We start from the raw sequence: 26,452 nt of genomic DNA on the forward strand, positions 1-26,452 counted from the left end.
AACTTAGTGCTAGTGCTTCCTATAAAGCCAAACATAGATGGCTTTTCCTTTGTAAAAATTCAACACTTCCTCTTTCCTACTCCTTTCAATAGTGTTTCAAAAATCTCTTTTTTACCCATGGATAGCACACAACTTCATGTTGCTATAGTCTCAAGCCCTGGCATGGGCCATTTAATCCCAGTACTAGTCTTAGGCAATCAATTAGCCACTCATCATAATATCAAAATTACAATTCTTGCTATTACAACAAGCTCTTCATCGTCCGAAATCGAATTTGCCAAGAACTCCAATGGAAAAAAAACTATCGAAATAATTCCAGTTCCATCGGTCGATATTTCCCACCTAATGGACTCAAACACTAAAGTTTTCACTCAACTACGTCTATTGGTCCGCGAAGCTTTGGCAGGAATTCGTTCTGTCATAGCATCGATGAACCATTGTCCAGATGCTCTCATAGTCGATATTTTCTGTACACAAATATTACCCATAGCCAAAGAATTTAACATTCCTAAGTACGCGTTCCATCCTACTACAGCATGGACGATATCTTTAGCTCTATACTGCCAAGTTTTTGACAAAGAAATTGAGGGCGAATATGTTGATCTTAAAGAACCTTTGAAAATTCCGGGTTGTAAAGCATTACGAGTTGATGATGTGGTTGATCCTATGTTGGATCGAAGCGATCAACAATATCAGGAGTATCTTAAGCTAGGAATGGAATATGCGTCTTTTGATGGAATTTTGATTAATACTTGGGAAGATTTGGAGCCTAATACTATCAAAGCGCTTCGAAATAATGATAACTTGAGATCAGTTCTAAAGGTGCCACATTTTCCAATCTATCCAATTGGCCCCTTGAGGAGAAAGGTTGAAACAATGGAACCTGATGAGGTAATGTTAGAATTTATTTAAATATAAATAGCTAAATAATTAAAGTATTTCTTCCTATAAAGTAGTATTGTTCAATTTGCAGAAGGAAATTAGAACTTGAAAGATTTGTATCCGGTTTCATAACAATTAGTCTCGCAAGGCAGAGTGAGCAAATAATGCTTTCAAAAAGTGTTACTTAGCATATTTTAAGCCTAAATTATTTGTGTTCGATTCCATAACAATTAATTAATCTCACAGGGAAGAGTGAACAAATAATGTTTTCAAAAAAGTGTTACACCCTTTATTCCATATTAACTAATTTTTTTTTTTTTTTGTAGTTCAAAATAAGTGAATTGTTTAAAGTTTAAGGTAAATGTTTGAACTTTTTCTCATTCTTGCCCTTCATTTATATTTTCTAGGTAATAAATTCAAGAGAGTTAATTGCCCATATTTATGATTTTACTTTGAATTACTTCTATTTTCAAGAATAGTTTGACAATTAGGAAAAGGGTAAAAGTGGAAAATAAATGATGTTCAGTTTATGTCCTAAACTTTTTTTCTTAATAAATATGAATTGCCTCACAAATTTAGTTAATATGGAATAGAGGGAGTACTAATTAACGTTTTTTAATTTCTAAATTATTTGTGTTTTTATTTTCCAATAGGTGATTCAATGGTTAGACAAACAAAATCATGAATCAGTTCTATTTGTATCTTTTGGAAGTGGTGGAACCCTATCTTCACAACAAATAATTGAGCTTGCTTGGGGTTTAGAATTAAGCCAACAAAAATTTGTTTGGGTAATACGTCCACCCTGTGATGGTGATGCAGATGTTGAATATCTTAATTCTGTAGGAAAAGAGACACGTGGCATGCAAAAATACTTACCTGAGGGATTTCTAACTAGGACCAAAGATATGGGCCTAGTAGTGCCTATGTTTGTCAAACAAGTTGAGATTTTGGGCCACTCTTCAGTGGGTGGATTTCTATCGCACTGTGGATGGAATTCGATTATAGAAAGCTTGACAAATGGCGTTCCAATAATTGCATGGCCATTATATGCCGAACAAAAAATGAACGCCACCATGTTGGCGGAGGAGATAGGAGTCGCGATTCGACCGGGGATTTTGCCAACGAAGAAGGTGGTTAGGAGAGAGGAGATAGAAGGAATGGTGATAATGTTGATGCAAACAAATGAAGGGGAAGGAATAAGAGAAAATGCTAAGAAATTGAAGATGAGCTCGGAAAATGCATTAAAAGAAGGAGGTTCTTCTTACAACTCAATTTGTGAGCTTGTAAAGAATATTAGGTGTAGATTGTTATGATGAGTCCGTTATCTTTGTGTACGTTTTTTTTTTTTTTGAAATAAACTTATCTTCAAGAGATTTGATTTTATAGTCCTTGTATAAATAATTTGAAAAGACAATTTTAATTTGTAAGTGACACTTTCAATGCATTGAGGAGTTTGGTAATCCTAATTATATCCAAGTTAACAAAGTTATTTACTTTATATTAATCAAATAACCGCTTCATTCCCAAATAAGTTAAGGCCGATTTTATGAAATTATGTTTTTCATTTAAACTTGTATTATATTATCATAATAAATAAAATTAGTTACGGTACCTAGATGAACATGAACTATGTTTCAGTCTCAAATAAGATAAGGTTAGTTCTATGAAATCCTCCTTTTCATTTTAGCTCGTATTAAATCATCATCATACTGAATAAAATTAGTTATGGTACCTACACGAACATTAACTATGCTTCACTCCCAAATAAGTTAAATTCAATTTTATGAAATTCTATTTTATCAAATTCTATTTTTCATTTAAATTTGTATTATATCATTATCATACTTAAATAAAATTAGTCACGCTACGTACCCCATTTTAATCCTTATCGAATTGGAAATTAATTATATATCATCCGTTAATTAGTGGATTGAGTCATTATAATTTAAATTTAAGGTGTCCGTCCATCAATTTTGACTTTGATATTATTTTTTATATGAAATCACAAAGTTGGCAAATTTATCTCAACTTATCCCTGCAAATTATTTCCACTTGGATAGTCTCGTTTCCATTCATTATTGAATGTGAAATCTGGACTAATTAGTATGCTCTACGTACCTACAACATAAAATAATACGTTTAGTCCTTCTCATCGATATAAATAATTGTTTGGCTAACATTTTTACTAATTACAAAAGGAAAATATGAGAGGATTGCCCGAGCCATGGGATTTCTCAACACGTCTCAGTTCAGGATTGGATATTTAGTGTGTGAATAATTTCATTTAGGTTCATTATCGATAAATAATAATTGAGATGAGTCCGACTTTGATATCATATAAAAAATGAATCTTATGTTTAGCTCAACCCTAAAAACTATCTCATAAGAGAAAAATTATCAAGTCATATTAAAAAGAACATTTATGTCTTTTTTCAGCCAATATGAGACTTTTCAACATATATCTATCATTTAAGTTTTTATTATATTTTACAAACATCTTGATCAGTGAGATTAATTCCCCCTAAAGAATTTGAACATGTTACAAGAAACATCAATTTAAGTAGAAAAGGTGGACAGACTATAAAGTATAAGCCAAGATAGGGTTAGTAAAATGCCAAAAAATTGTCTATTTTTGTGATTGATGTCTGTCAATGTATTATTAGGCTTTACTTTCTACTTAGAAGTATATCTTCTTAGCAACCGTTGCGCCTTTCCTTCTGCTTACACCATAATGCTTCGCTTTATTTTTTATCGCGCTACTTCATTTTGACTTTTTTTAGAATTGATATCAGAATAATTATTTGTGAGAGTAATCACTAATCACATTATATTTCAGAATTTATATTATAAATTATATCATAATATATTAGGATTATTTTGAATTAAAGTAATTTTTATTTATTGGGCATGTCTTTATCGTATTTAGACTTAATATACGGAAAAATTAAATACAATTAATTAATACAGAAATCTCTCATTTTATCTCCTCAAAGTTCTTCCAAGAAATTCGAAATTCAATCTCCTCCATCTCTCCTATTTTTCTGGTTCTTTATCAGTTTAAATGAATAGTTTTCAATTCTATTTTGAGTATTTTGATTTTACTTTTTCCTGGGGTGTCATCCATTGCTGAACACATTTTCCCCTCCCTCTTCAACTATATTCAGTTTTTAAAAGGGACAACATCAAATATAGATCCCGTTTGGATGGGCTTTAAGTTGGTCAAAACCAACTTAAAACCCCTTTTTAGTTTTTGGACGTGTTTGCCTAATGCTAACTTTAAGCCATAAAGTTCTTAAAGTCAGTCAAAAATAAAAAGTTAGGATTCCTAATTTTTTTTCTAAGTGCTTAAAGTCATTTTCTTTAACCATAGAAATTACTTTTATATCCCTTATATTTTAACTAAATTCCCAAACTACCCTTTTTATTCTTTTAACCCTAAAATTCACATCATTTTCCTCATTTAAGCACTTTTATCCAAACACTCAACTGCTTATTTATAAAAATAACTTTCAGCACTTCAAAGTTCTAAAAGCACTTCATACATAAAAGTTACTTTTTTAAGCCCATCCAAACAGGTTCATATACAATAAACTAATTAGTTTACGATAAATATGGTCATGTTTTTTTTTACATAAGAAATAGCCAAAATCATAGGAAATGTACAGTGACTGTACAATATAGCTTGCCAAAAGTCATAGATAGTACACACTAACTATACAATATAGATTACTTATAAATGAGCTATATACTGACTTACTGAATATACATTATGATACACTCTATACATCTATGTATACATGAATATACATCGAATATATACCGAATGATCATTTTTTTGATAATTAAAATGACCATCAACTGCTGTAATTATCCCTTTTTAAAAAGAAAAAGAAAATCCATTTCCTTCTCCCTTTCCATGGTTCTCCTTCTTACACAATTTTTCCCAAGAAATTTGATATTCAATTTGATACTCGCTTTCAATTTTCTAATTTGTATCAGTTTCATCAGAGTGATTTTCAATTTTATTTTGAGTGTTATGATTTTGTGTCTTTTTAAAGATTTTAATCGTAATAGATTTCTTTGTTTAATTAATCCTGTTAAAGTCAATTTATTTTACCCATTATCGTATATTAAATGATATTCTTTTAACACTTTGTTTGGATGATTGTTATGTATTGTTTCATAATATATCGTTTTGTATTGTATCGTCCTATATTATTTTAATAAATACAGTGTTTGAATAGATTGTATCGTTCTCCATCGTTACATAATGTCACACATTCATGATTTGAATGATAAACTTACAAGAAAAGTAGGGTACATGGTAGAGCTTCTATGAAAAGGTAGGGTAAAAGATAAAATATATAATTATTCAATAAAAAATAAAGACAAAATGAGAAGAAAATATTAAGGTAACGATGCGATCACACCAAATTGATCGTTACGTACGTAAAAATGGGTCTTTTCGTCGTTACTTAACAATGGATTAAACGATACGATACAATAGAATTTAAATAGTAATCAAAATAAATATTATATTTAAACAAACAATACAACGTGTAACAACCATCCAAACATGCAAGGTGTAAATTTTCAATGTAAGTATTTGATATTAAAATCGGTATCAAAGAATTTTTCTTTTGTGGGAATTGTTTTGTAAAATGGTACACCATTTCATTTACTACAAAAATTATATGCACTCTGGTATTCTTATTTTATTTTAACCAATCAAATTGAAATCAATTTGACTAACAATGTTATACACTAAATGCTTTTTAACTTTTTGGGGTTATTGGTATATAAGATGCTATGTATAAATGATGTATTCTTATAGCTGATTTTTGGTGTATGAAAATGGTACAAAATATGGTATCTATAATTTAGTTTAGCCAATCCTATTGAAATCAATTTATATATCCATTTCATAGACTAAATAATATTTTTTTGGTTTCCCAATGTATGTAATTGGTACAAAAAAATTATTGTGAAAATTGATATGTAAAATGGTATATCCATTTCATTCACTATGAAAATTGTATACAATATGATTCTATGAAAATAATACATAATTTGCTGACCTGGTGAATTAAACAAAGTAGGCTGCTCGTTACCGATTGTTGTGAATTCTGTTAATAATTTTTTTAAGTGTATGTATGTAACAACCCCTGCACTCGTTATGTAACGACTAGGGGTGTACATGAATCGAGTTGGTTCAGATTTTTTACAAACCAAATCAAATTATTTGTGTCGGGTTATTAAATTTATAAACTAAATCAAATCAATAAAAGTTGGATTTTTCGACATCAATTTTTCTTGGGTTTTTCGAATTTTTTCGGGTTTTTTGGGTTTCTCGGATTTTTTTGAGTTTTTCGGATTTTTCATAGTATCTAATAAAAAGCACAGAGCAGTGCTTCTTAAAAAGAGTTCTAGTACAAAATATCAACATATAAGATGAACGCAAAACACTGTTTGAAGTTTTAACTTTATAATATAACTTTATAAGAAGGGCTTTTTTTGTATATTATTTAGATGAGCTTCTCAAGTCCAAATATAAATGTAAGAAAGAAAAAAAAAATTATGAAATTTTTTTAAAAAATATTTATAAATTACATTTTAATAAATATTTTTATGTATAACATAATTTAAAAGTAGTATATCTATAATCGGGTCGGTTTGGGTTCGGTTTGACTTTTTTTAGTTAAAACCAAACCAACCCTATAATGGTCGTTTTTTTTTTCCAAACACCAAATCAAGTCAAACCAAACCACTAATCGGTTTTTTTTTCCGGTTTGGTTCGATTTGTCGATTTGGTGCGGTTTATCGGTTTGGCCTGTACAGCCCTAGTAACGACCCCTCCACTCATTGAAACTAAGGACACATCAAAACTTCACCACCAAAAAAATATATTTTAAAACATAAACTATGTAATAGAACCTGATTCTTATACGTGATTATTCAATATTTAGCAGCACTGTGAAGTCATTATGCCCATTGTCTTTTTGCTCTATAAGAGCCTCAGTATTAGGATTGCGGACATATGACTCTTACGATCGATTCTAGAATTAAAATTCTAATTGCATTTATCCAATTAATCTTTACACCAGATGATTGAATATGGGATACAAATTAATATACAAATCGTACAACACAATCAAAATATTAAAATTTTATCCAAAATACAAACATCAAGAATTAAAAATAAAATATGTAAAAATAACTCAATTTAACATATAGGAGAAAATTTATTATAATACTATTTTCGAGTATCCTCAATAACCTGACTTGAAGACTTATCAACATGAAACATGTGGAATACATAATTTAACGAAGATAGGCAACATATTGCAAAAATCAATAGCCGCATAATTTGAAATCTTTTGAAATGCTGAGCAAAATTTAAAGTTAATATACCATTGAAGAAAGGCATGTATTACCTTTACTGATTGGAATATAAAACATGATCCTTTTTTATAAAGATTAAAGTCATTAATACATTCAAACATTGTATTATCTGTGGTAGTATTCCAAAAGGAATGAAACTCTTTGAATTTGAAGAGAAGTTTCAATGACATTGCCAGAAATAGTAATTTGCGGTTGTTTTCTTTAAATTTTAGGCAAAAGTCCAAATACTGATTTTGTCTTTTAACGAAGGGCAAAAAATTCGATCAATATAGTATATAGAAGATAAATAGATAGAGATTTAAGTCTTTAATATTAGAACAAAAATTAAATAATAATTATGTGAGGAAAATAATAAATAACAATATTGTCTATTATAGAATTTTTTCTCAAGGATACACAGTTCAATCAAGATTTCTAAGCAACCTGCTCTATTGTGTCTACTGTAGAGTATTACACATGCATGCTAAGGAAATAAGGACTAAACTATTTTAATTGTTTTAAATTTTTTTCTTTTATTTCTCTTTTCCATTAACACTTAATTATTAACTTTTTCTTGGAGCAGTATTTCATATATAACCAAACCTATTTGGCCTAATTATGCTTGCACTTCTTGTAGTAAAATAGAAAACGTCAATATAGAAAGAAGACCTAAACCTAATGGAGTTCTAGATGGATGAACTTTTTCGTTGTTTGATTAGATTATTTAATTATCAGGAATAGAAAGACAAAGTACAAGTGGACGAAGCATTAATTATAGAACACGTACGAATACTTCTAATCCTACTATTTTAGAAGTTTTCTAATTGAGCACGAAATATTAATTATAGGAGTAATTTTTTTTATTGAGTTTTTGGGAAGATATTAATTAATTCTTTTTTTATATATTTTAGGAATCTACTGAATATTATAAAAATAGTAAAATAATAATTTAAAAAAATTAATAAAAAAAATAATTTTATTAATCTTTTAATAAAGAACAAAAATTCAAACAATATTTTTAAGCAACCTGCTCTATTGCGTCTATTGTAGAGTCACACATGCATGCTAAGGGAATAAGAAAGATTCAACTATTTTAATTGTTTTTAATTTTTTTTTCTTTTTTTTTCTCTTTTTCATTAACACTTAATTATTAGCTTTTTCTTGAAGGGTAGTACTCCACTACTAAAAACAGTTTAAAAAACAAAGAAAAACATAGCGATGGATTGCGTCACTCAAAAAAGCAACGGAATTTGAGACGTTGTTTGTTGTTTTTTTAATTTATTTTTTTTAATAAAAAGCGACGGACGGGGACTTCTTGTCCGTCGCTTTTTTGGTAGATTTTTGTGCCATATGTAAATATAATTAAAAAATAATTATAAAATATAAATAGTGATGGAGTCCGTCACTTTAAATTTAAAATAATTAAATATTATTTAAAAATTGCATCGCCGTCCGTCATTATTTATTACATTTTATTTATCATTTTTTTTAAATAAGCAACGGACAGCGTCTCCCAGTCCGTCGTTTTTTTGATCAAAATGGTGATCAACTATTTAAAATTTGCTACGGACAAGGCGACGATGTCCGTCGCTTTTTCTGAAATATTACATCTCATTACGCGAGATTTCTTATTTTCTGCTCTCTCTCTCTCTCTCTCTCTCTCTCTCTAAAAACCCCTCCTCCTTCTCTCTAAACTCCCAACCCCCCGCCCCCTTCGCCGCCCTTCGCTGCCGCCACTCCCTCCCCCATCTCCGTTGTTGCCGTCGTCACTTTCCTCCGTCAGCCTTCTCTCTCCTTATTGTTAATAAGGTTAGCTAGTTAGGGTTTTAATTTAAAAAAAAAATTGTTGATTTGTTAGTTAATTTATTTCATTTAATTTGTTTAATGTATGTTATTAACATAGTTAATTTGTATATATGATTTTGAATTGGTGAATGTTAGAAAATAGATTTTAGGTCTTTGCTTTGATTTTTTTTTTGAATTAAATTGTGAATTGAATATTTTTTGAGTTGGAATTAAAGTGTTCTTGATGTTTCAATGTTATTAACATAGTTGGTTAGTTCTTGAAGTTAGAATGTGAATGAAAATTTTAGGGCTTTAGTTTGAATTGTAGTTTGTTTTTTAATTAGATTGTGAATTGGGTATTGTTTTAGTTGGACTTGAAGTGTTATTGAAGATAAAATTAAACTTAGAACATGAAGTAATTAGAAGTTAGAATTTAGGATTTTTTATGTTTGAAAGATATTCAAGTTAGAAAAATATTGAGTTGAATGATTTTTGATGTTTGGTAGATATTCAAGTTATGAACTTGGACTTTAGGATTTTTGAACTTAGAATTTTTTTTGTTTGGTTTGTATAAATTGTGAACTTTAGACTTTGGAACTAATTATAACTTAGATACATGAATTTTAGGATACTTGAATATAATATAGAACTTGAACTTAGAAGAACTTGAATTTTGAACTTGAACTTAGAACTTTGAACTTGAAATTTTGTTGACTTTATAAATCTTGTTGAATTGTAGTCCTTATGAACTAATTAAACTAATTAGAGTTAGATGATATTCAAAGTCATGACTTTAAACTTTAAGAATTTTGAAGTTGGAATTTGAAAATTTTAGGTTTGTATATGTTTGAACTCTTTAAACTTTAGAAGTAACTAGAACATAGAAGTTCATGTGGTTATTAAGTTGAACTTTAGATACTTGAATTTTAGAAATTCAGAACTTTATAAATTATTTTGGTTTGGATAAATTTTGAACTTTTAGACTTTAAACTAATTAATTAGAACTTTATGTTGTCATGAACTTGAACTTTAATTAGATACTTGAATACTCGTATTTTAGAACTTTAATTTGTATATACTTGAAACTTGTAATTTTGTTCTTATTTAACTTAGACCATCTGACTTGAATTAATTAGAAATTGAATTATTTATAATTTGAACTTAATTATAAGTTGAATTAATTATAACTTGAACTTAATTATTATATAAATTAACTAATTATAACTTGAATTAATCATAACTTGAACTTAATCATTATATGAATTAATTAATTGTAACTTGAATTAATTAATTATAACTTGAATTAATTAGAATTTGAACTTAATTATAAGTTGAATTAATTATAACCTGAACTTAATTATTATATTAATTAATTAATTAATTATAACTTGAATTAATGACACTTGTAGTCTCAATGAATTGTAGTCTTTATGAACTAAATAATTAAGCTTGAATATATGTAATTTTGTAGATGGATCATCGTTTGTGGATGTATAACATGCATTATAAAATTGGTGGTGGTTTGAAACCTAATTTTATTGACGGTGTAAGAAGTTTTATCGATCATGCCATGACACTTGATATTTTTAAGAGAAATGGATTGGTTAGGTGTCATTATCGTGAATGTAGGTGTTTGAATTTTTTTAATTCAGATATAGTTATGGTTCATTTGTATGGTAATGGATTTAAGTCTAGATATTTTGTATGAGTTGATCATGGAGAAATAGATGGATTGAATAATATATTTTATAATTTGCTGCCTGTGGATGAATATAATATGCTTGCATCGCATGGTCAAATTAGTGTTGAACATGATAGAATTCTACATGATAGAGTTCAACATGATACATTTCAACATGATAGAGTTCATGAAATGGTCAATGATGCTTTCGGGGTTCAAAGTGGGATGAAATTTGAACAATATTTTGATGAAACTCCTAATGAAGAAGCAAGACGTTTCTATCAACAATTAGAAGAGGCTAGTCGTCCACTATGTGACCGGAGTCCGCATTCTGTTTTGTCAGTTGCAGTTAGGTTAATGATTATTAAATTAGATTGGAGTGTTCCTCATGCGGCTATGGACTCAATGGTTGATCTTTTGGGCGAACTGGTTAATCCTGAGTTTAACATACCTAAAAAATTCATTGTTGTATTAATGCATGCATGTTGTTCTACAAGACTGATAGTGAATTATTTAATTAATTGTATTTTTATTTATAGGAAAAAATTTTGGGATGCACTCTCTATCATCATGAAGTCTTTAAAAAGAGTCATGTGAAGAAAAAAACTAATGCGTTGGATCCAGATGAGTGGGTGGAGGAAAGGGTCAAACGAGCCTATGTAAGTTATTTAACATAATGTATAATATGTTTTTATTCTAACTTTTATTTTTAATATATATAGATATTGATTATAACTTTTATTTTCTAATATGCAGCAAGATTATGAGCGACACATACGTGAGATGGGAGATTCGATCCAGCTAACGCCTGAACAATCCACTAAAATTTGGACAGAAAAAGTGGTTGGAGGGAGTCACAAGTGCCCCATATATATAATGGGCTCTAGGAATGACGTACGACGACTTCAATCAGGTTTAGAAGGTATTAGATCGTAACGTCAAGCTGAGACCGTTGACGGGGTTCAAATAGCTGCTATGTCTCAGCAAATTGCAGAACTTACACGCGCATTAGCAGAATCTGAGGCAAAAAGGGTTGAGGAGAAAAAAAAATTAGGAATCAACAAGTTGAGCAAATCAAAGAACAAGTGTTCAACTTCGTCCGTCAGACTCCGCCCCATTATTCAAGAGGGTCCACTCCGGATGACTTCGACGATAGTGCTGAATACATAGCAAATAGTCCTAATTAAGTTCCCTATTTTAATTTATGAACATTTTGAATGTTTTTGTTAACTTTGAAAGACTTTAAATCGTTCTAAATTATTCGTTTATTCGTTTTAAGTGTTTAATTATGTTTGTTATTATGTATTTTGCCTATTTTGTTTGTTGTTAGTTGTGTTGGAATGGGCTGAATTGCTATGAAGTGAGTTGAATTTTGATTGTAGGTATGCAACAGAAACTGCAGGTTTTTGCTGTCAAAAAAATTGCAGAAAAGCGACGGACAGGTCCTTTAGTCCGTCGCTTTTCTGCTAAATTTTTTCCAGAAAAGCGACGGACAATGACCCTCTATCCGTCACTTTTCTGAAAATTTTTAAGAATACCAAGAACAAAAGAGACGGAAGGAGACCATTAATCCGTCGCTTTTCTGAACAAAAAATTAAAAATTTTAAAATAAAACGACGGACTGTTGTTTTTTTATTTATATTTATTTATATATTTTTTAATTAAAAAAATATTAGGGGCGACGCAGTCCGTCGCTTTTTGCGACGCTGTCCATCACTTTTTTAAAAGTGTCAAGCAAATAAGCGATGGAAGTGACTGCGTCGCTTTTCCGTCGAGTTTGACCAAGAAAGCGACGCAGTTCGTCGCTTTTTTCACAATTTTTTAGTAGTCTATAAATCGTGTGGTCATTTAACTAGTTATTATCTGGGAAAATCACTTTCTTTATTAAAGGAAATTGAAATCAAGAAGAAATTTGACTTTCTGAGCTAATAACTATTAGTTAAGTGATCATTCTGTCAGATATAACAAGTCTTTAGATTTTAGCAACTAATCAAGTACTTCTAGTAATGATAGCAAGGGTATTTCTTTTTTGATACTTCACTTATTAATACAGATTTTCCTGCAAATTAAAGTAACTAAACAACAATTTAATCATAGGGATGGGGAATCAACTTTAGAAGAAAGAATATAACCAACCATTCATTTCATTTTAACAACATACCCAGTGATTCATTTCATTGTAAGACACGACTAAAAACAACTACAGTATGTCTATTATTTACACAAAGTGTAACATTACCTCATCACCACGTTCAGTTATTTGAACTGTTCTCCTCAAGGGACCAATTGGGTAAATTGGAAAATGTGGCACCTTTACAACTGATTGCAACTTTTCATTACTTGGAAGAGCTTTGATAGTCTCTCCCTCTAAATCTTCCCAAGTATTAACCAATATTCCATCGAAATGGGTATATTCCATTCCTATCTTAAGATACTCCTCATACTGTTGATCTCTCCGATCTAACATGGGGTCCAACACATCATCCGGAATTTTCAAGGGTTCTTTAAGACCAATATATTCACCCTTAATTTCTTGGTCAAGAACTTGATATAAGTAATGCTAATGTCCACGCAGTAGTAGTCTGGTAAACATACTTAGGAATGTTAAAATTCTTCTGCTATGGGTAATATTTGTGTACAAAAAATATCGACTATGAGAGCATCTGGACGATGGTTCATCGAAGCTATGCCAGAACGAATTATAGGCAAAGCTTCGCGGACCAATAGACGTAATTGAGTGAAAACTTTAGTATTGGAGTCTATTAGGTGAGAAATATCGACGGAAGGAACAGGAATTATTTCGATAGCATTTTTCCCATTGGATTTCTTGAGGAATTCGGTTTCGGACGATGAAGAGCTTGTTGTGATAGCAAAGAATGTAATTTTGATATTATGATAAGTGGCTAATCGATTGCCTAAGACTAGTACTTGGATTAAATGGCCCATGCCAGGGCTTGACACTATAGCAACATGAAGTTGTGTGTTATCGAATAATCCAAATACCCATTAACAATTTATGGTATGAGTCTTTTATAAAATAAAAAACTCTAGTTCTCAAAATAATTAATTTAGTTGGTGGGCTAAATTTATAATTTACTTAATACCGTATACTTTATACCACTTATTAAAATAGGTTATTTGGAGTTTGTCATTTTAATACCTAAGATTTTTAGAAAAGAAAAGAAAAACTCTGAGGCAAAAACTTACCTCTATCGTCGCACAAGAGCACGTCATATTCAGGTGAGAGTTCTAACTTGATTTTACTGTAACTGATTCGTTTGCTTATTGATGGCTAGATTAGATAATTTATTAAGTAATATTATTATATTAGTTGGTTTGGAATTAAATTGCAAATATTGGGCGGCGGCAATATTGATTCTTAAAATTAGGAACACGAGTTAGTGGGTGTACCTGATAAATTGTTAATGGTGAATAAGGGGTGATAATGGGCAATCATTAAACAATTATATATACGAGTATGGAATGGATAGTTTCTGTAAGTTGGTTTATTGGTGGAAAGTATTAAAAAAAATTATAATGTGGCGTAAGTTCTGATTGGAAGTTGAGGTAAATTGTGAATGTAATTACTAACTAATGATGAAGTAATGAATGGTAGCAGGGGTAAGGATATGCACTTCATATTCTTATTGCGCATTAGTTCATAACAGTAGTTCCGTTTTAAATTTTGTTCCTATAATTATCACATTATGATTCAAGTTGACATATTGGTATATGTAATTAAATATTAGGTGTATTATATTATATGAAAATTATTAGAATTATGATATTGGAGGAATTGGAGCTTAACCTAGGCTTGAGTTTTAGGGAATTGATTATAGAGTTGGGTGAGTTGTTGGGTCTAGGTTAAACATATATATAATATTAGCGTCTACGGATTCGTTTGCTTACGAATATTGTATACTTGATAGATTGAAAACGTGAGGCTTCGAAGAAAGGAAAAGCATTGGTGAATTAGCTTGCTTGACTTCGGTTCTTCGGTTGAGGTAGGTTATAGTTTATTCTATATCATAGATAGACTCTTAATAATGATTGATAGTCATTGAGTAATGTGTGAAGTTTTCTATGCATTTAATTGTTGTGGTTTGGATGGTTGGTATGTTGTTATGATTGTTCTGAAATCCCAAGACCGTGAAATCCATAATCTTGAACTTGCCCTATCAAAAATGGTGCCTTGAATAAAGAAGGCTTGATGAAATATTGTTAATGAAGTGGAATGTAATAATAAAGAATGATAAATTAATTATATCTGGATCAGGTGTCATGAGCCGACACGGTATGTTTGGATCGGGTGTCACATTCCGGCACGATATATTTAAATCGGGTGTCACATTCCGGCACAGTATATTTGAATCGGGTGCCACGTTTTGACACGGTAATATTAAAGAAAAATAAATTAAAATGACTTAATGCTACCTAATCTCCAATAACTCATTTCCCAAAAGAGCGTGATGTGGAGGACTGAGTCCTTATGTGTGATCTTAATATTGTTGATTGGTTATGTAATTGTTCATTGTATTGTCACTTGATCTTGATCTTGTTAGTTGTCACCTGTTAAGTGCTATGGTTGATTTTCCGCTATTACCTTATGCATATTGATTTCTATTTTGAGTCTGCCGATGATACCTACTCAGTACATGTTGTCCCGTACTGGCCCTTACTTGTATTTTTCTTTGTTTTATTTTGTGGAGTGCAGCGAGTATTCCATCGACTTTGACTCGACCTCAGCTCTAGCCAGTGTCCAGCACATCAGGTTCCAGGGTGTGCTATTCCTTTTAGCCCGTGTTGGATTCTCTCGGACATGACATGATGTCCTTAGTTTTCAGACACATTAAGTTATTTATTTATTCTGGTGTTTAATATTTTCAGAAGTAGTATTTTAGAATTAGATGTCTTTGAAGTGATGACTTTCAGATTTTTGGGAATGATATGTAAGTGTGAGTGTCACTCATGACCCATTTTGAATCGTGACAAAGTGGGAAAGAGAAAACTAAAAATGTTGATGAATTTTACAAAGTGAAAGGTGTGGGCTTTATAGGAATCATCACAAAGTTTGGAAAACCATAAATAATTTAATTTCCAGAGGGACATAATTACATGACTAGTCTTTTTCTTAAGGGAAAGAAACAAAGAATATTTCTCTAGCAAGGGAAGTAGGGTCAGCAGATTTGAGAACCACAAATATTAATTCAGGAACATTTAAGAACGTGCAACTGAGTTAGGTGAATCAGGTTCAACTACTGAAACAAAGTGCAAAATAAACAATACAAAATACAATGTTGTACCATGGAAAATCTATTTGCTCAAAGGGGAGTAAAAATTACGATCTACATTGTGTAGGATTTTCAGCAATTTCTACTAATTCAAAAAACAATTTTAGATTATAACTCGATAATTTAACGGACTAACTCTTTAATATTTGATCAACTCAAGAATTAACTCTAATTGTTCTAACAACTCTCCAAGAAGATAAACTCTCTTCTTGTTACAAACCTCACAATAATTACACTTTTAACAATGCTATTAATTATTACAACTGTATAATAATTTTTTTACAAACACAACAAAGACTAATAACTCTAGCATTTAACTGCCAGACATCACACAAAATAACTCATCAATTTAACTCTTACATTAGTTTAAGGTCGGCGAAAATTATGTGTTCTGTTTGTTCAAACACATTAAAACCTCATTTATTTGCACTTAATGAATATCTTAATCTGAATGTTTCAGATCTCAGATAGATCTAAACGAATCAGATCTACAATAAAATTTAATACCATTCAGACTTTGATACCAGCTCTTCCTTCAAGCAGCACCTGCTTCTCCAAAAGATCCATTTTTTTAATCAATACACGACTATGCAGCAAAGATTTTCCATTTTCATTCAATTCACAAATCACAGATTGCATGAATAGAGAACATTAATTTTTGGATAAGGAAATGATGATTATGCGCTTTAATTATTATTTTCTTGAGTACTTGTTATTAATATACTAATTTAGTATATGCGTGTTGTAGGTATATTTTGTGTCAATCAATAAAACAATATATAAGAAAAATAAAGTTATTTAAAAATAACCATTGACATTAAAATAAAAATATTATATCTATTTAAATAATATTATATCCCAAATATATAATATTGCTTGTTGTATCTCACGTGATATTTTTTATAAATAAATAATTCGTTGCTTTATGCCCTTTCATTGTCTATTTCATCATGATAAAATTAAAAGTTTTGTTGTTGACATTCATAATCTTTATTAAAGTGCAACATTTATTTATTCGTGTACAATATGATATTGTGAAAGCAAAGTTTAATTTTAACATAGTTTAATATCAGATAATGTATAACTCAATATAATTATCAAATAATAAAGCAATTAATACATTAACAAAGATCAAAACATTTGTTTATATGAGACCGTATAGGTTAGCTAATCTCAATATTGAAATACAAAATAAATTTTGAAATTAAGTTATAGTCATAACTAAATATGAAATAAAATATATAATATTATAATCCCACAAAAAAATCTCAAAATTGCTATCAGTTGTCTACGAACAAACAACCCCTAAGAATGGAGAAATGGTTGGAGACAATATGAGTGATCCAAAAGACTGTAGTAACTGTGAACATGACAAAAACATGCACAAAATTACTTAAATTTATAAGACTTGTGGAGAGCTAGAAATGTGCATTAATATATTTTGTCCAAAGCTAATTAAGTTCTGCCAAACAATTTCAACTAATAATAACTACAATAAGTGGCTATGAATAGCTTTACTCACTTGCTTCGTGTCGTTGGCATCCCTATTCAATTTGTGGGGAACGTATCATCGCTCAAGTACTAGTAATTCGACAAACATTTTTTAAAAAAAGTTACAAAATAATTAGTCAAAAATTCATATATTGGTACAATTACTATAAAAGAAAACGACAATATCCTAAAAAATACATACAACATGCGAGGATTATGGAGATTGATCAATTCTTTTGCAGAGATCAATTTTATATATATTTCTTGTGCTTGAAAGATAACTCATAATATAGCTAAATTCTCTCTTTTGTTATTACATCAAATTTTTTGGGATTCTGATTTTTCAAGTTAAATATAATTGTAAATAATGCTGGAGCATGAAATAATGTAAGCCATAAGTGTGCTTCTTTGGACAAAAACAATATGATCTACGTGACCTCACACATCTAACCGGGGCCAAAAACCAACGGCTAATATCAATTTTTCTGTTTTCTCGTGACAGATGATTAAAATTACTGTTACACACACTAATTTTACAGGAGTCATATGATCCTTCTGAACTATTTTTTAGTGTATTATTTGGACGAGCAAGTAACCATACTCACAATTAATCCGTAAGGGTGGAATTAAGTAGAATGAACCCATATTTATTTGTCACGTGTATATTCCCACCATGTGGCCTGCCGCATGAGGCTGACGGGGAAGTGAGGCTTGGTACCCAGGCCATTCAAAAGAAAAGAAGCTTCAAGTACCTTGGGTCTATTATACAGGAAGATGGGGATATCGACGACGATGTTTCACACCGTATCGGTGCAGGTGGATGAAATGGAGGCTCGCCTCCGGAGTGCTGTGTGACAAGAAAGTGCCACCAAAACTCAAAGGCAAGTTCTACAAAGTGGTGGTTAGACCGACTCTATTGTACGGGGTGGAGTGTTGGCCAATCAAGAAACTTCATGTTCAGAAGATGAAAGTCGCGGAAATGCGAATGCTATGGTGGATGTGTGGGCACACTAGGATGGATAGAATTAGGAATGAAGATATCCGAGACAAGGTGGGAGTGGCATCGGTGGAGGACAAGATGCGGGAAGCGAGACTGAGATGGTTTGGGCATGTGAAGAGGAGAGACACAGATGCTCCAATGCGGAGGTGCGAGAGGTTGGCTATGGACGGTTTCAGGAGGGGCAAAGGGAGGCCGAAGAAGTATTGGGAAGAGGTGATTAGACATGATATGACACAGTTGCAGCTCACCGAGGACATGACCTTAGATAGGAGGCTATGGAGGACCCAGACTAAGATAGTGGGCTAGGTGGCCTATCTTTTCTCCATAGTAGTCGTAGTCGCGCTCATTTGTTTATTAACATATGATTTTTGCATGGGATTAATGCTTATATTAGTTGGCCCAGTTTACTTTGGGTATCCTATTTTATCTATAGTAGTTAATGCTCTTTTATCCCCGATCTTTCCTACCCTGACTTTATCGCTCTCATTATTCATATTTTTATATTGTTTGCTATATGCCTGGCTCTACTGACCTATGTCTTGTTTTTCTTGTTTCTCCTCCCTTGTTCTTCTCTCTTAAACCGAGGGTCTTTCGGAAATAGCCGCCCTACCTTTTAAGGTGGGGGTTAGGTCTGCGTATACTCTACCCTCCCCAGACCCCACATGGTGGGAATATACTGGGTTTGTTGTTGTTGTTGTTGTTGTGCCTGTGTACATTATTCCTCTTTTTATTTTTCATTAAATACCCCACATTTTAGATGTTAATTTAATTTTTTATTTGGGAATATATATAAATGTCAATTTTTAATTGGATATTTTATTAATAAATTACACTTAATTATTAATTATCATTAAAACTTAAGATGCCAACATTTTTTTTTCTTTTTTCTGTTTTTTTGCTGCCTTCTTCATTGAATATCTAATAATTAAACTGGTGTTGACGTAGGCAACGAAAAACTCTATCGGAAAACTTAATCGCAACAACTATTAACAATACAATTACCACAGTACAGCGTAACTCCCTCAGCCGAAATAACTATCTCCACAATCAAAATTATGTTATAAAACAAACAAACTAAGCAAATTAATAAGAAAGAGAGACAATAAGAGAAAGAGAGAATTGATAGAATTTGTATATTAATTCCATAACACATAAGGCTATTTATAGCCAAATGTGTTAAGGAGAAAGCTATAATAATAGAAACACAATGATGACCATTAAGTGAAAACATCATTGTGTAGGGAAATAGTAGAAGAAATATTAATAAATGGGTAGGAGAAAGTGATAATGGACAGTCACAAACCCACAAACTATTTCACAACACTCCCCCTTGGAAGTCCACATGTAATGTACCTCATTAAAAACTTTACAAGAAACAATATACATAGTTATCTTGAACATCCATAGATGTTGTGCCTTGTTAAAATCTTACTAGGAAAAACCCAGTGGGAAAAAGCCTGATGAAGAAAAAAGAGTACACACATCTGGTACTACGCCTTGATTGTTGCCTCATTAAAAAGCCTTATCAGGAAAACTTAGTGGGACAAAACCTTGGTTAAGAAAAAAAGAGTACAACGCGTATTTTACCTCCTAATGATAACATCACATAATAACTCGAAGGCGACGCATTCCAATTTTGTATCTTATTTTCTCAAAGGTTGAAGTCGGCAATGCATTAATAAACATATCTGCTAAATTGTCACTTAAACGAACTTGTTGGACATTTATTTCACCCTTCTTTTGAAGATCATGAGTAAAAAAGAATTTTGGTGAAATATATTTTGTTCTGTCTCCTTTGATGTATCCTCCCTTCAGTTGAGCTATACATGCAACATTGTTTTCATACAATATTGTTAGAAGGACTCTTTTCAAAGAAAGGTCACATGTTTCTTGAATGTGTTGAGTTATTGATCTTAACCAAATGCATTCTCGACTTGCTTCATGAATGACTATTATCTCTGCATGATTTGAAAAAATGGAAACCATAGTTTGCTTTGTTGAGCGCCATGATATAGCTGAACCACCATATTTAAATAAATAGCTTGTCTGTGATTGACCTTTATGGAGATTAGACAAATATCTTGCATCTGCGTAACCAATCAATTATGACATGAATTCACTTGAGTAAAACAATCTCATATAAATGGTCCCTCGGAGGTATCTAGATATATGCTTAATTCCATTCCAGTGTCTTCATGTTGGAGAAGAACTAAATCTTACTAACAAGCTTACAGAGAAAGTTGTATTTGATCTAGAATTGTTGGCAAGATACATTAATGCACCAATTACACTAAGATATGGTATTTCATCACCAACAAGCTCTTCATCATTTTTATGAGGTCGAAACGGATCTTTATTAATATCAAGAGATCTCACAACCATTGGGGTACTCAATGGATGTGCTTTATCCACATAAAACCTCTTTAAAATATTTTCAGTATATGTTGACTGATGGACAAATATCTCATTTGTAAAATGTTTAATTTGTAGACCAAGACAAAAAAATTTCTTTTCGAGGTCTTTCATTTCAAACTTCCTTTTCAGATATTTTATTGCCTTTGAAAGTTCTTCAAGAGTTCCAATAATATTCAAATCATCAACATATACTGTTATTATGACAAATTCAGATCCAGACCTTTTCATAAAGACACAAGGATAAATTGGATCATTTCTAAATTCTTCTTGTAGCAAATATTTGCTAAGACGATTGTACCACATTCGCCCTGATTGTTTCAACCCGTATAAGAATTTTTAAAACTTTATTGAATAAGTTTCTCGAGAATCCGTGTATGCTTCAGGCACTTTGAATCCTTCGGGAATTGCCAGGGAAAGTTTTTCTTTCAAAATAAAAAGTTAGTGCTTAGGCAATAATAATTAGAAGAATGCCATTAACTAATTCTTGCATTTAACAAGTTGTTTTATGATTTCTCTGGCAGCAACATCAATTGCAACTACCCTTTACTATAGGAAATACTCACTACCCTCCAAGCAACAATGCTCGTACCCAAGGAAAAAGAGAATTTTGAAGCCATTACCTGAAGGTGTTGTCGCTTCGTGTTGACGTGCAGGTAAGTTTCTCATCCTTTCTTGCTTCTTTTTCTAATTAATTATGTACTAAAGTAACAAACCATTCTAACCTATTTTAATAAATATAAGAAAAGTGGTATAGGGTATTAAATAAGTTAACACTTTAGCCCATTAATTAAATTAATTATTTAAAATTACCTATCAACTAATTAATTGAAGTTATCGAATAGTCCAAAATTCTCAATTTAAATATACGGAAGGAGTCTTTTATGAACGGAAGATGACTATTTTCCCAAAATGACCTAACGGGTCATTACAAAATCATATAATAAAATTAAACATCAATTATGATCCTCAAAGGAGTCTTCAACCTCCAAATGAGTAATATCATTGAGGTCATTAAAATTGACATCCTTCAAAGACAAATTCGCTTCAATATTATCATTATATACTTGCGAAGGTCCTGCCTTAACATTATTTTCAAATGTCAAGTGTGACTCTATCAGAGGATTAGAAAAAGAGGCACCACCTTTATTTGTCTTTCTTTTGAAGGAATTTTGATAAAGCCTGACAAAATGCTCAGGCGTCCGACATTCATTTTTTCAGTAGCCTTTCATACCACAATGTTGACAGTTACTTCTTGAAGGATCACTTTGAGAACTCATATTGTTCTCCTTTTTATGTTGACCACCACCAAGACGATTATTATATCGTCTTCTACCATTGTCACGTCCACGCACATTATTGTGGCCTTGATTTTTATTTTGTCTTTTTTCAAACTAGCCATGTGCTTCTACCACATTTGTTTTCGGTAACGGAGCAGTTCCAGTGGGACAGGCTTCATGATTGCTCAGCCACCAAAAGGCATGAGATCAAGTCAGAGTATTTATGAAAACCTTTTTCACGGTATTGTTGCTGTAATATCACATTAGAGGCATGGAAAGTAGTTCGTTTCTTTTCCAACATGTCCTCATCATTTATAGATTCCCCACTTAATTTCAATTGGGAAGTTATTCTAAATACACCAGAATTATACTCAATTACAGTTTTAAAATCTTAAAACGGTAAGTGCATCCACTCATAATGAGCCCTTGGCAATACCGTTGTCCTAAGGTGGTCATACCTTCCTTTTAAACATTTCCACAATTCAAGTGAATCTTTCATTGTCAAGTATTCAACCTTAAGGCTTTCATCCAGATGATGACGAAGGAAAATCATAGCCTTCTCTTTATCCTGACTTGATAGTTTATTTCTTTCGATTATAGCATCACCAAGACCATTAGCAATAAGGTGAATTTCAGCATCAAATACCATGATAAATAATTTTTGCCAGAAATATCAAGTACCACGAACTCCAATTTTGACATGATAAAAACTATCATAAAAATATTTAAATTAGATTAAACTAATAAAATTTTAACGATTGAAAATTAAGAACAACTTATATCGTATTTTAATAAGAAAATTTATTTTCATTAATTAATAAAGTCTACTATCACCTTATATTATATGAATAAGTGGATTAAATTTCAAGAAAATATATCTCAAACTCCATGTCCCTTAATAAATATGTATCCAGTATTAATAATCGACCTTTCATTTCATTTATATCATTCTTAGATTACACTAAATCTTGTGCTTCTCTTATTTTGTACTTCATGCAATATACAATGAATCATCCATTCAAAAATATTAAGATGAAGATAACTTCGCATACCTTATAAGAGACTTCGTGCTAATAATGTGTTATAAAACAAACTAACTTAGCAAATTAATAAGAAAGAGAGACAATAAGAGAAAGAGAGAGTTGATAGAATCTGTGTATTAATTCCATAACACATAAGGCTATTTATAGCCGAATGTGTGGCAACATTATTGTGTAGGAAAAAAATAGAAGAAACATTAGTCGGTGGGGAAAGTGATAGTGGACAGCCACAAACCCACAAACTATTTCACAACAAATTACAACTTATAAACATTTTAACCTGATCAAACCTTTTACGATTTTACCCGTAATATTTGTTGTAAGAAATTACTATTCTTAATTATTTGTCTATTCTACTTCTATCATTTGTCCATTTTATGTAAAAATATTTTATATTTTTTTGGTAAATACTTTTTAAGGACATTTTAGTAGGGGTGTACATCGATTGGTTCGGTTCTATATTATGTATTATCGATTCAATTTATTAATTTTCAGTTTTTAAATGTGCTAAATCAATAACAAAGTCAATAAGATATTTCTGATCGATTTTTGATTTATCGGTTATTGGCCTTTAACGATTCGATTTTCGGTTTAATCAATAAAAAAATATTCATAAAATAAATATATGATTTCTCCAACAATTTGACGAACAGAACAATAATATAACTTTACATAATGCTCATAAAATAAAAATAATAATTGTAACTAACATGGAAAGAACAATACATGTGCAACACAAATAAAAGAAATAGGACAATAATGTGAATTAAAAACTAAAGGGCAAAGATAGTAACCAATACAATACTAATATTAATATTTAATATTTATATAGGGATAACGTAGGAAATTACTACAGTCTTAATGGGTTATTGGTTTACCGAATAACCCAATATTAAAAAAATAAAACCGAATTGATAACTCGATAATTTTTTTTAACAAAATCATTAAAAATTCGTTAATCCAATAATAATAACAATAAATAAATAATATTTTTTCAATTCAATTTATTCAGCGATTCAATTTTCTCACACTCCTACATTTTAGTCATTTTAATAGGAAAAATGCTTATTTATCACGAACCAAATCGGCGGGCCATGTTGGACACCTGAAGAGCCACTTCTCTACAGCTCGTCATAATAATTACAGTGCAAAATTGAAATGCAACTGATAAAATTAGTAGTTCTTATATACAGAAGAAGTCGAATAGTACAAATCTAACAAGTCACCCATATCAACAGCACTACTTAAGCTTTGAATACATAGTTTAAGTTGTAATTTTTTTTAAAAACACGAATGCTCCTGGAAGATTCTTATATTTATCCGGAATTATTATCTGAACAATTAAATCCTTTGAAATTTAGTATTTTAAATCGTTTTTTTTTGCCTGACTAGTGGTGCGTAACTGCGTATAATACACACAGAGCATTGTGATTACTACGACTTTATTGAAAATAATAGCCGGAAAGAAATGCATCTATAGCGAAATATTCCTTTATTCGTCAACAAATTGAATAAGATCAATGTCACGATCCAAAATATGTCATGAGTGGCACCACACTTAACCTCCTAAGTGGGCAAACCAACGATACAAACCTCAACTTATAATAGTTGTTCAACTTATGAAATACGATAATATTGCGGAATCTCAAATCTTATTAAAGTAACAAATAAAAATCTAATAGAGTATTGCATATCGTTTTCCAAAATCTGAAAGTCATCACATCAAGGACATTTAATCCCCAAAATACTAAGTCTGCAAGTATCGAACGCTAGAATAAAATAAATAACATAGGTTGTGTCCAAAAACTAAGGATATCATGTCATGACTGAGAGAATCCAACACGAGCTAGAAGGAATAACTCACCCTGGAACCTGATGTGCTGGACACTGGCTATAGCTGAGGTCGAGTCGAAGTCGATGGAATACTCGTTGCACTCCACAAAATAAAACAAAAAAATACAAGTAGGGATCAGTACAAGGCAATATGTACTGAGTAAATATCATCGGACGACTCGAAATAGAAATCAATATGCATAAAGTAATAGCAAGAAATCAACTATAGCACTTAACAGAAGGCAAACAACAAGATCAAGTGTGACAACACAACGAAAAAATTATGTAATCAGTCAACAATATCAAGAGTATACATGAGGACTTAGGCCTCCACACCACGGTCTTCTAGAAATTGAGTTGTTTGAGATTGGTAGTATTAAGTAATTTAATTTATTTTTCCTTAATATTACCGTATCGGAACATGACACCAGATCTAATAATATCGTATCGGCTCATGAAATCCGATTCAAATATATCATGTCAATTTGTGACACCTGATCCCATAATATAATTAATTATCATTCTTTATTATCACATTCCACTTCATTAACAATATTTTATCAAGTCTTCTTTATTCAAGACATCACTTTTGATAGGACAAATTCAAGATTATGAATTTTACAGTCTTGGGATTGCAGACCAATCACAACAACATATCAATCATCCAAACCACAACAATTAAATGCATAGAAAACTTCACACAATACTCAATGACTATCAATCACTATTAAGAGTCTATCTATGATATAGAATAAACTATAACCTACCTCAACTAAAGAAACGAAAGTCAAGCAAGTTAATTCATCAATGCCTTTCCTTTCTTCAATGTGTCATGTTTCCAATATATCAATATACAATATTCGTAAGCAAACGAGTCCATAGACTCCAATAATATATATATATATATATATATATATATATGTTTAACTTAGACCCAACAACTCACCCAACTCTATAATCAATTTCCTAAAACTCAAACCTAGAATTAAGTTTCAATTTCTCCAATTTACATAAATCTAATGATCTTCATATAATAAAATACATATAATATTTAATTACCTATCTCAATATATTAAAACTTGAATTATAATGTAATAGCATACGAATCCAACACGGAACCAAAACACTGAGATCTCACCAATGAAAAGAAACGAAGAACTACGTGCAGTTGCTAACTTATGATTTGAGATATTGAATACCTTATGAATCATCACCTAAATATGGATCATCATTACCCAATGATTACTAATACATATATTGCCTATCTTAGCAACTAACTGTAACATCCCCTAAAAATGTTGTATACGATATTTCAATTCTCGCCTAAAAATGATACAGCCTCTGTATTTTGGGCATAACTTTTTATAGGTTTATCC

At 30.9% G+C, this 26,452-nt stretch overlaps 1 protein-coding gene and 1 pseudogene across 1 annotated transcript; one reads left to right on the forward strand and one right to left on the reverse strand.

Annotated features, from left to right (window-relative positions):
* Positions 1-2,330, forward strand: LOC129875100 (anthocyanidin 3-O-glucosyltransferase 5-like). The gene is made up of 2 exons (XM_055950534.1): positions 1-891; positions 1,536-2,330. The coding sequence occupies exons 1-2, from the start codon at positions 118-120 to the stop codon at positions 2,193-2,195; spliced, it is 1,434 nt and encodes a 477-aa protein (XP_055806509.1). The 5' UTR covers positions 1-117; the 3' UTR covers positions 2,196-2,330.
* A 10,507-nt stretch (positions 2,331-12,837) lies between these two features.
* Positions 12,838-13,732, reverse strand: LOC129872539 (anthocyanidin 3-O-glucosyltransferase 5-like; annotated as a pseudogene).
* Between the last annotated feature and the right edge of the window lie 12,720 nt (positions 13,733-26,452).

The sequence above is a fragment of the Solanum dulcamara genome, chromosome 11 (assembly GCF_947179165.1).
Source record: "Solanum dulcamara chromosome 11, daSolDulc1.2, whole genome shotgun sequence".
Lineage (NCBI taxonomy): Eukaryota > Viridiplantae > Streptophyta > Magnoliopsida > Solanales > Solanaceae > Solanum > Solanum dulcamara.

What these genes read in the sequence shown, in the direction of transcription:
- LOC129875100 (XM_055950534.1), top strand. Translation starts at nt 118, where the DNA reads ATGGATAGCACACAACTTCATGTTGCTATAGTCTCAAGCCCTGGCATG. An exon ending in AAACAATGGAACCTGATGAG is followed by an intron (nt 892 to 1,535) that starts GTAATGTTAGAA and finishes ATTTTCCAATAG; the next exon opens with GTGATTCAATGGTTAGACAA.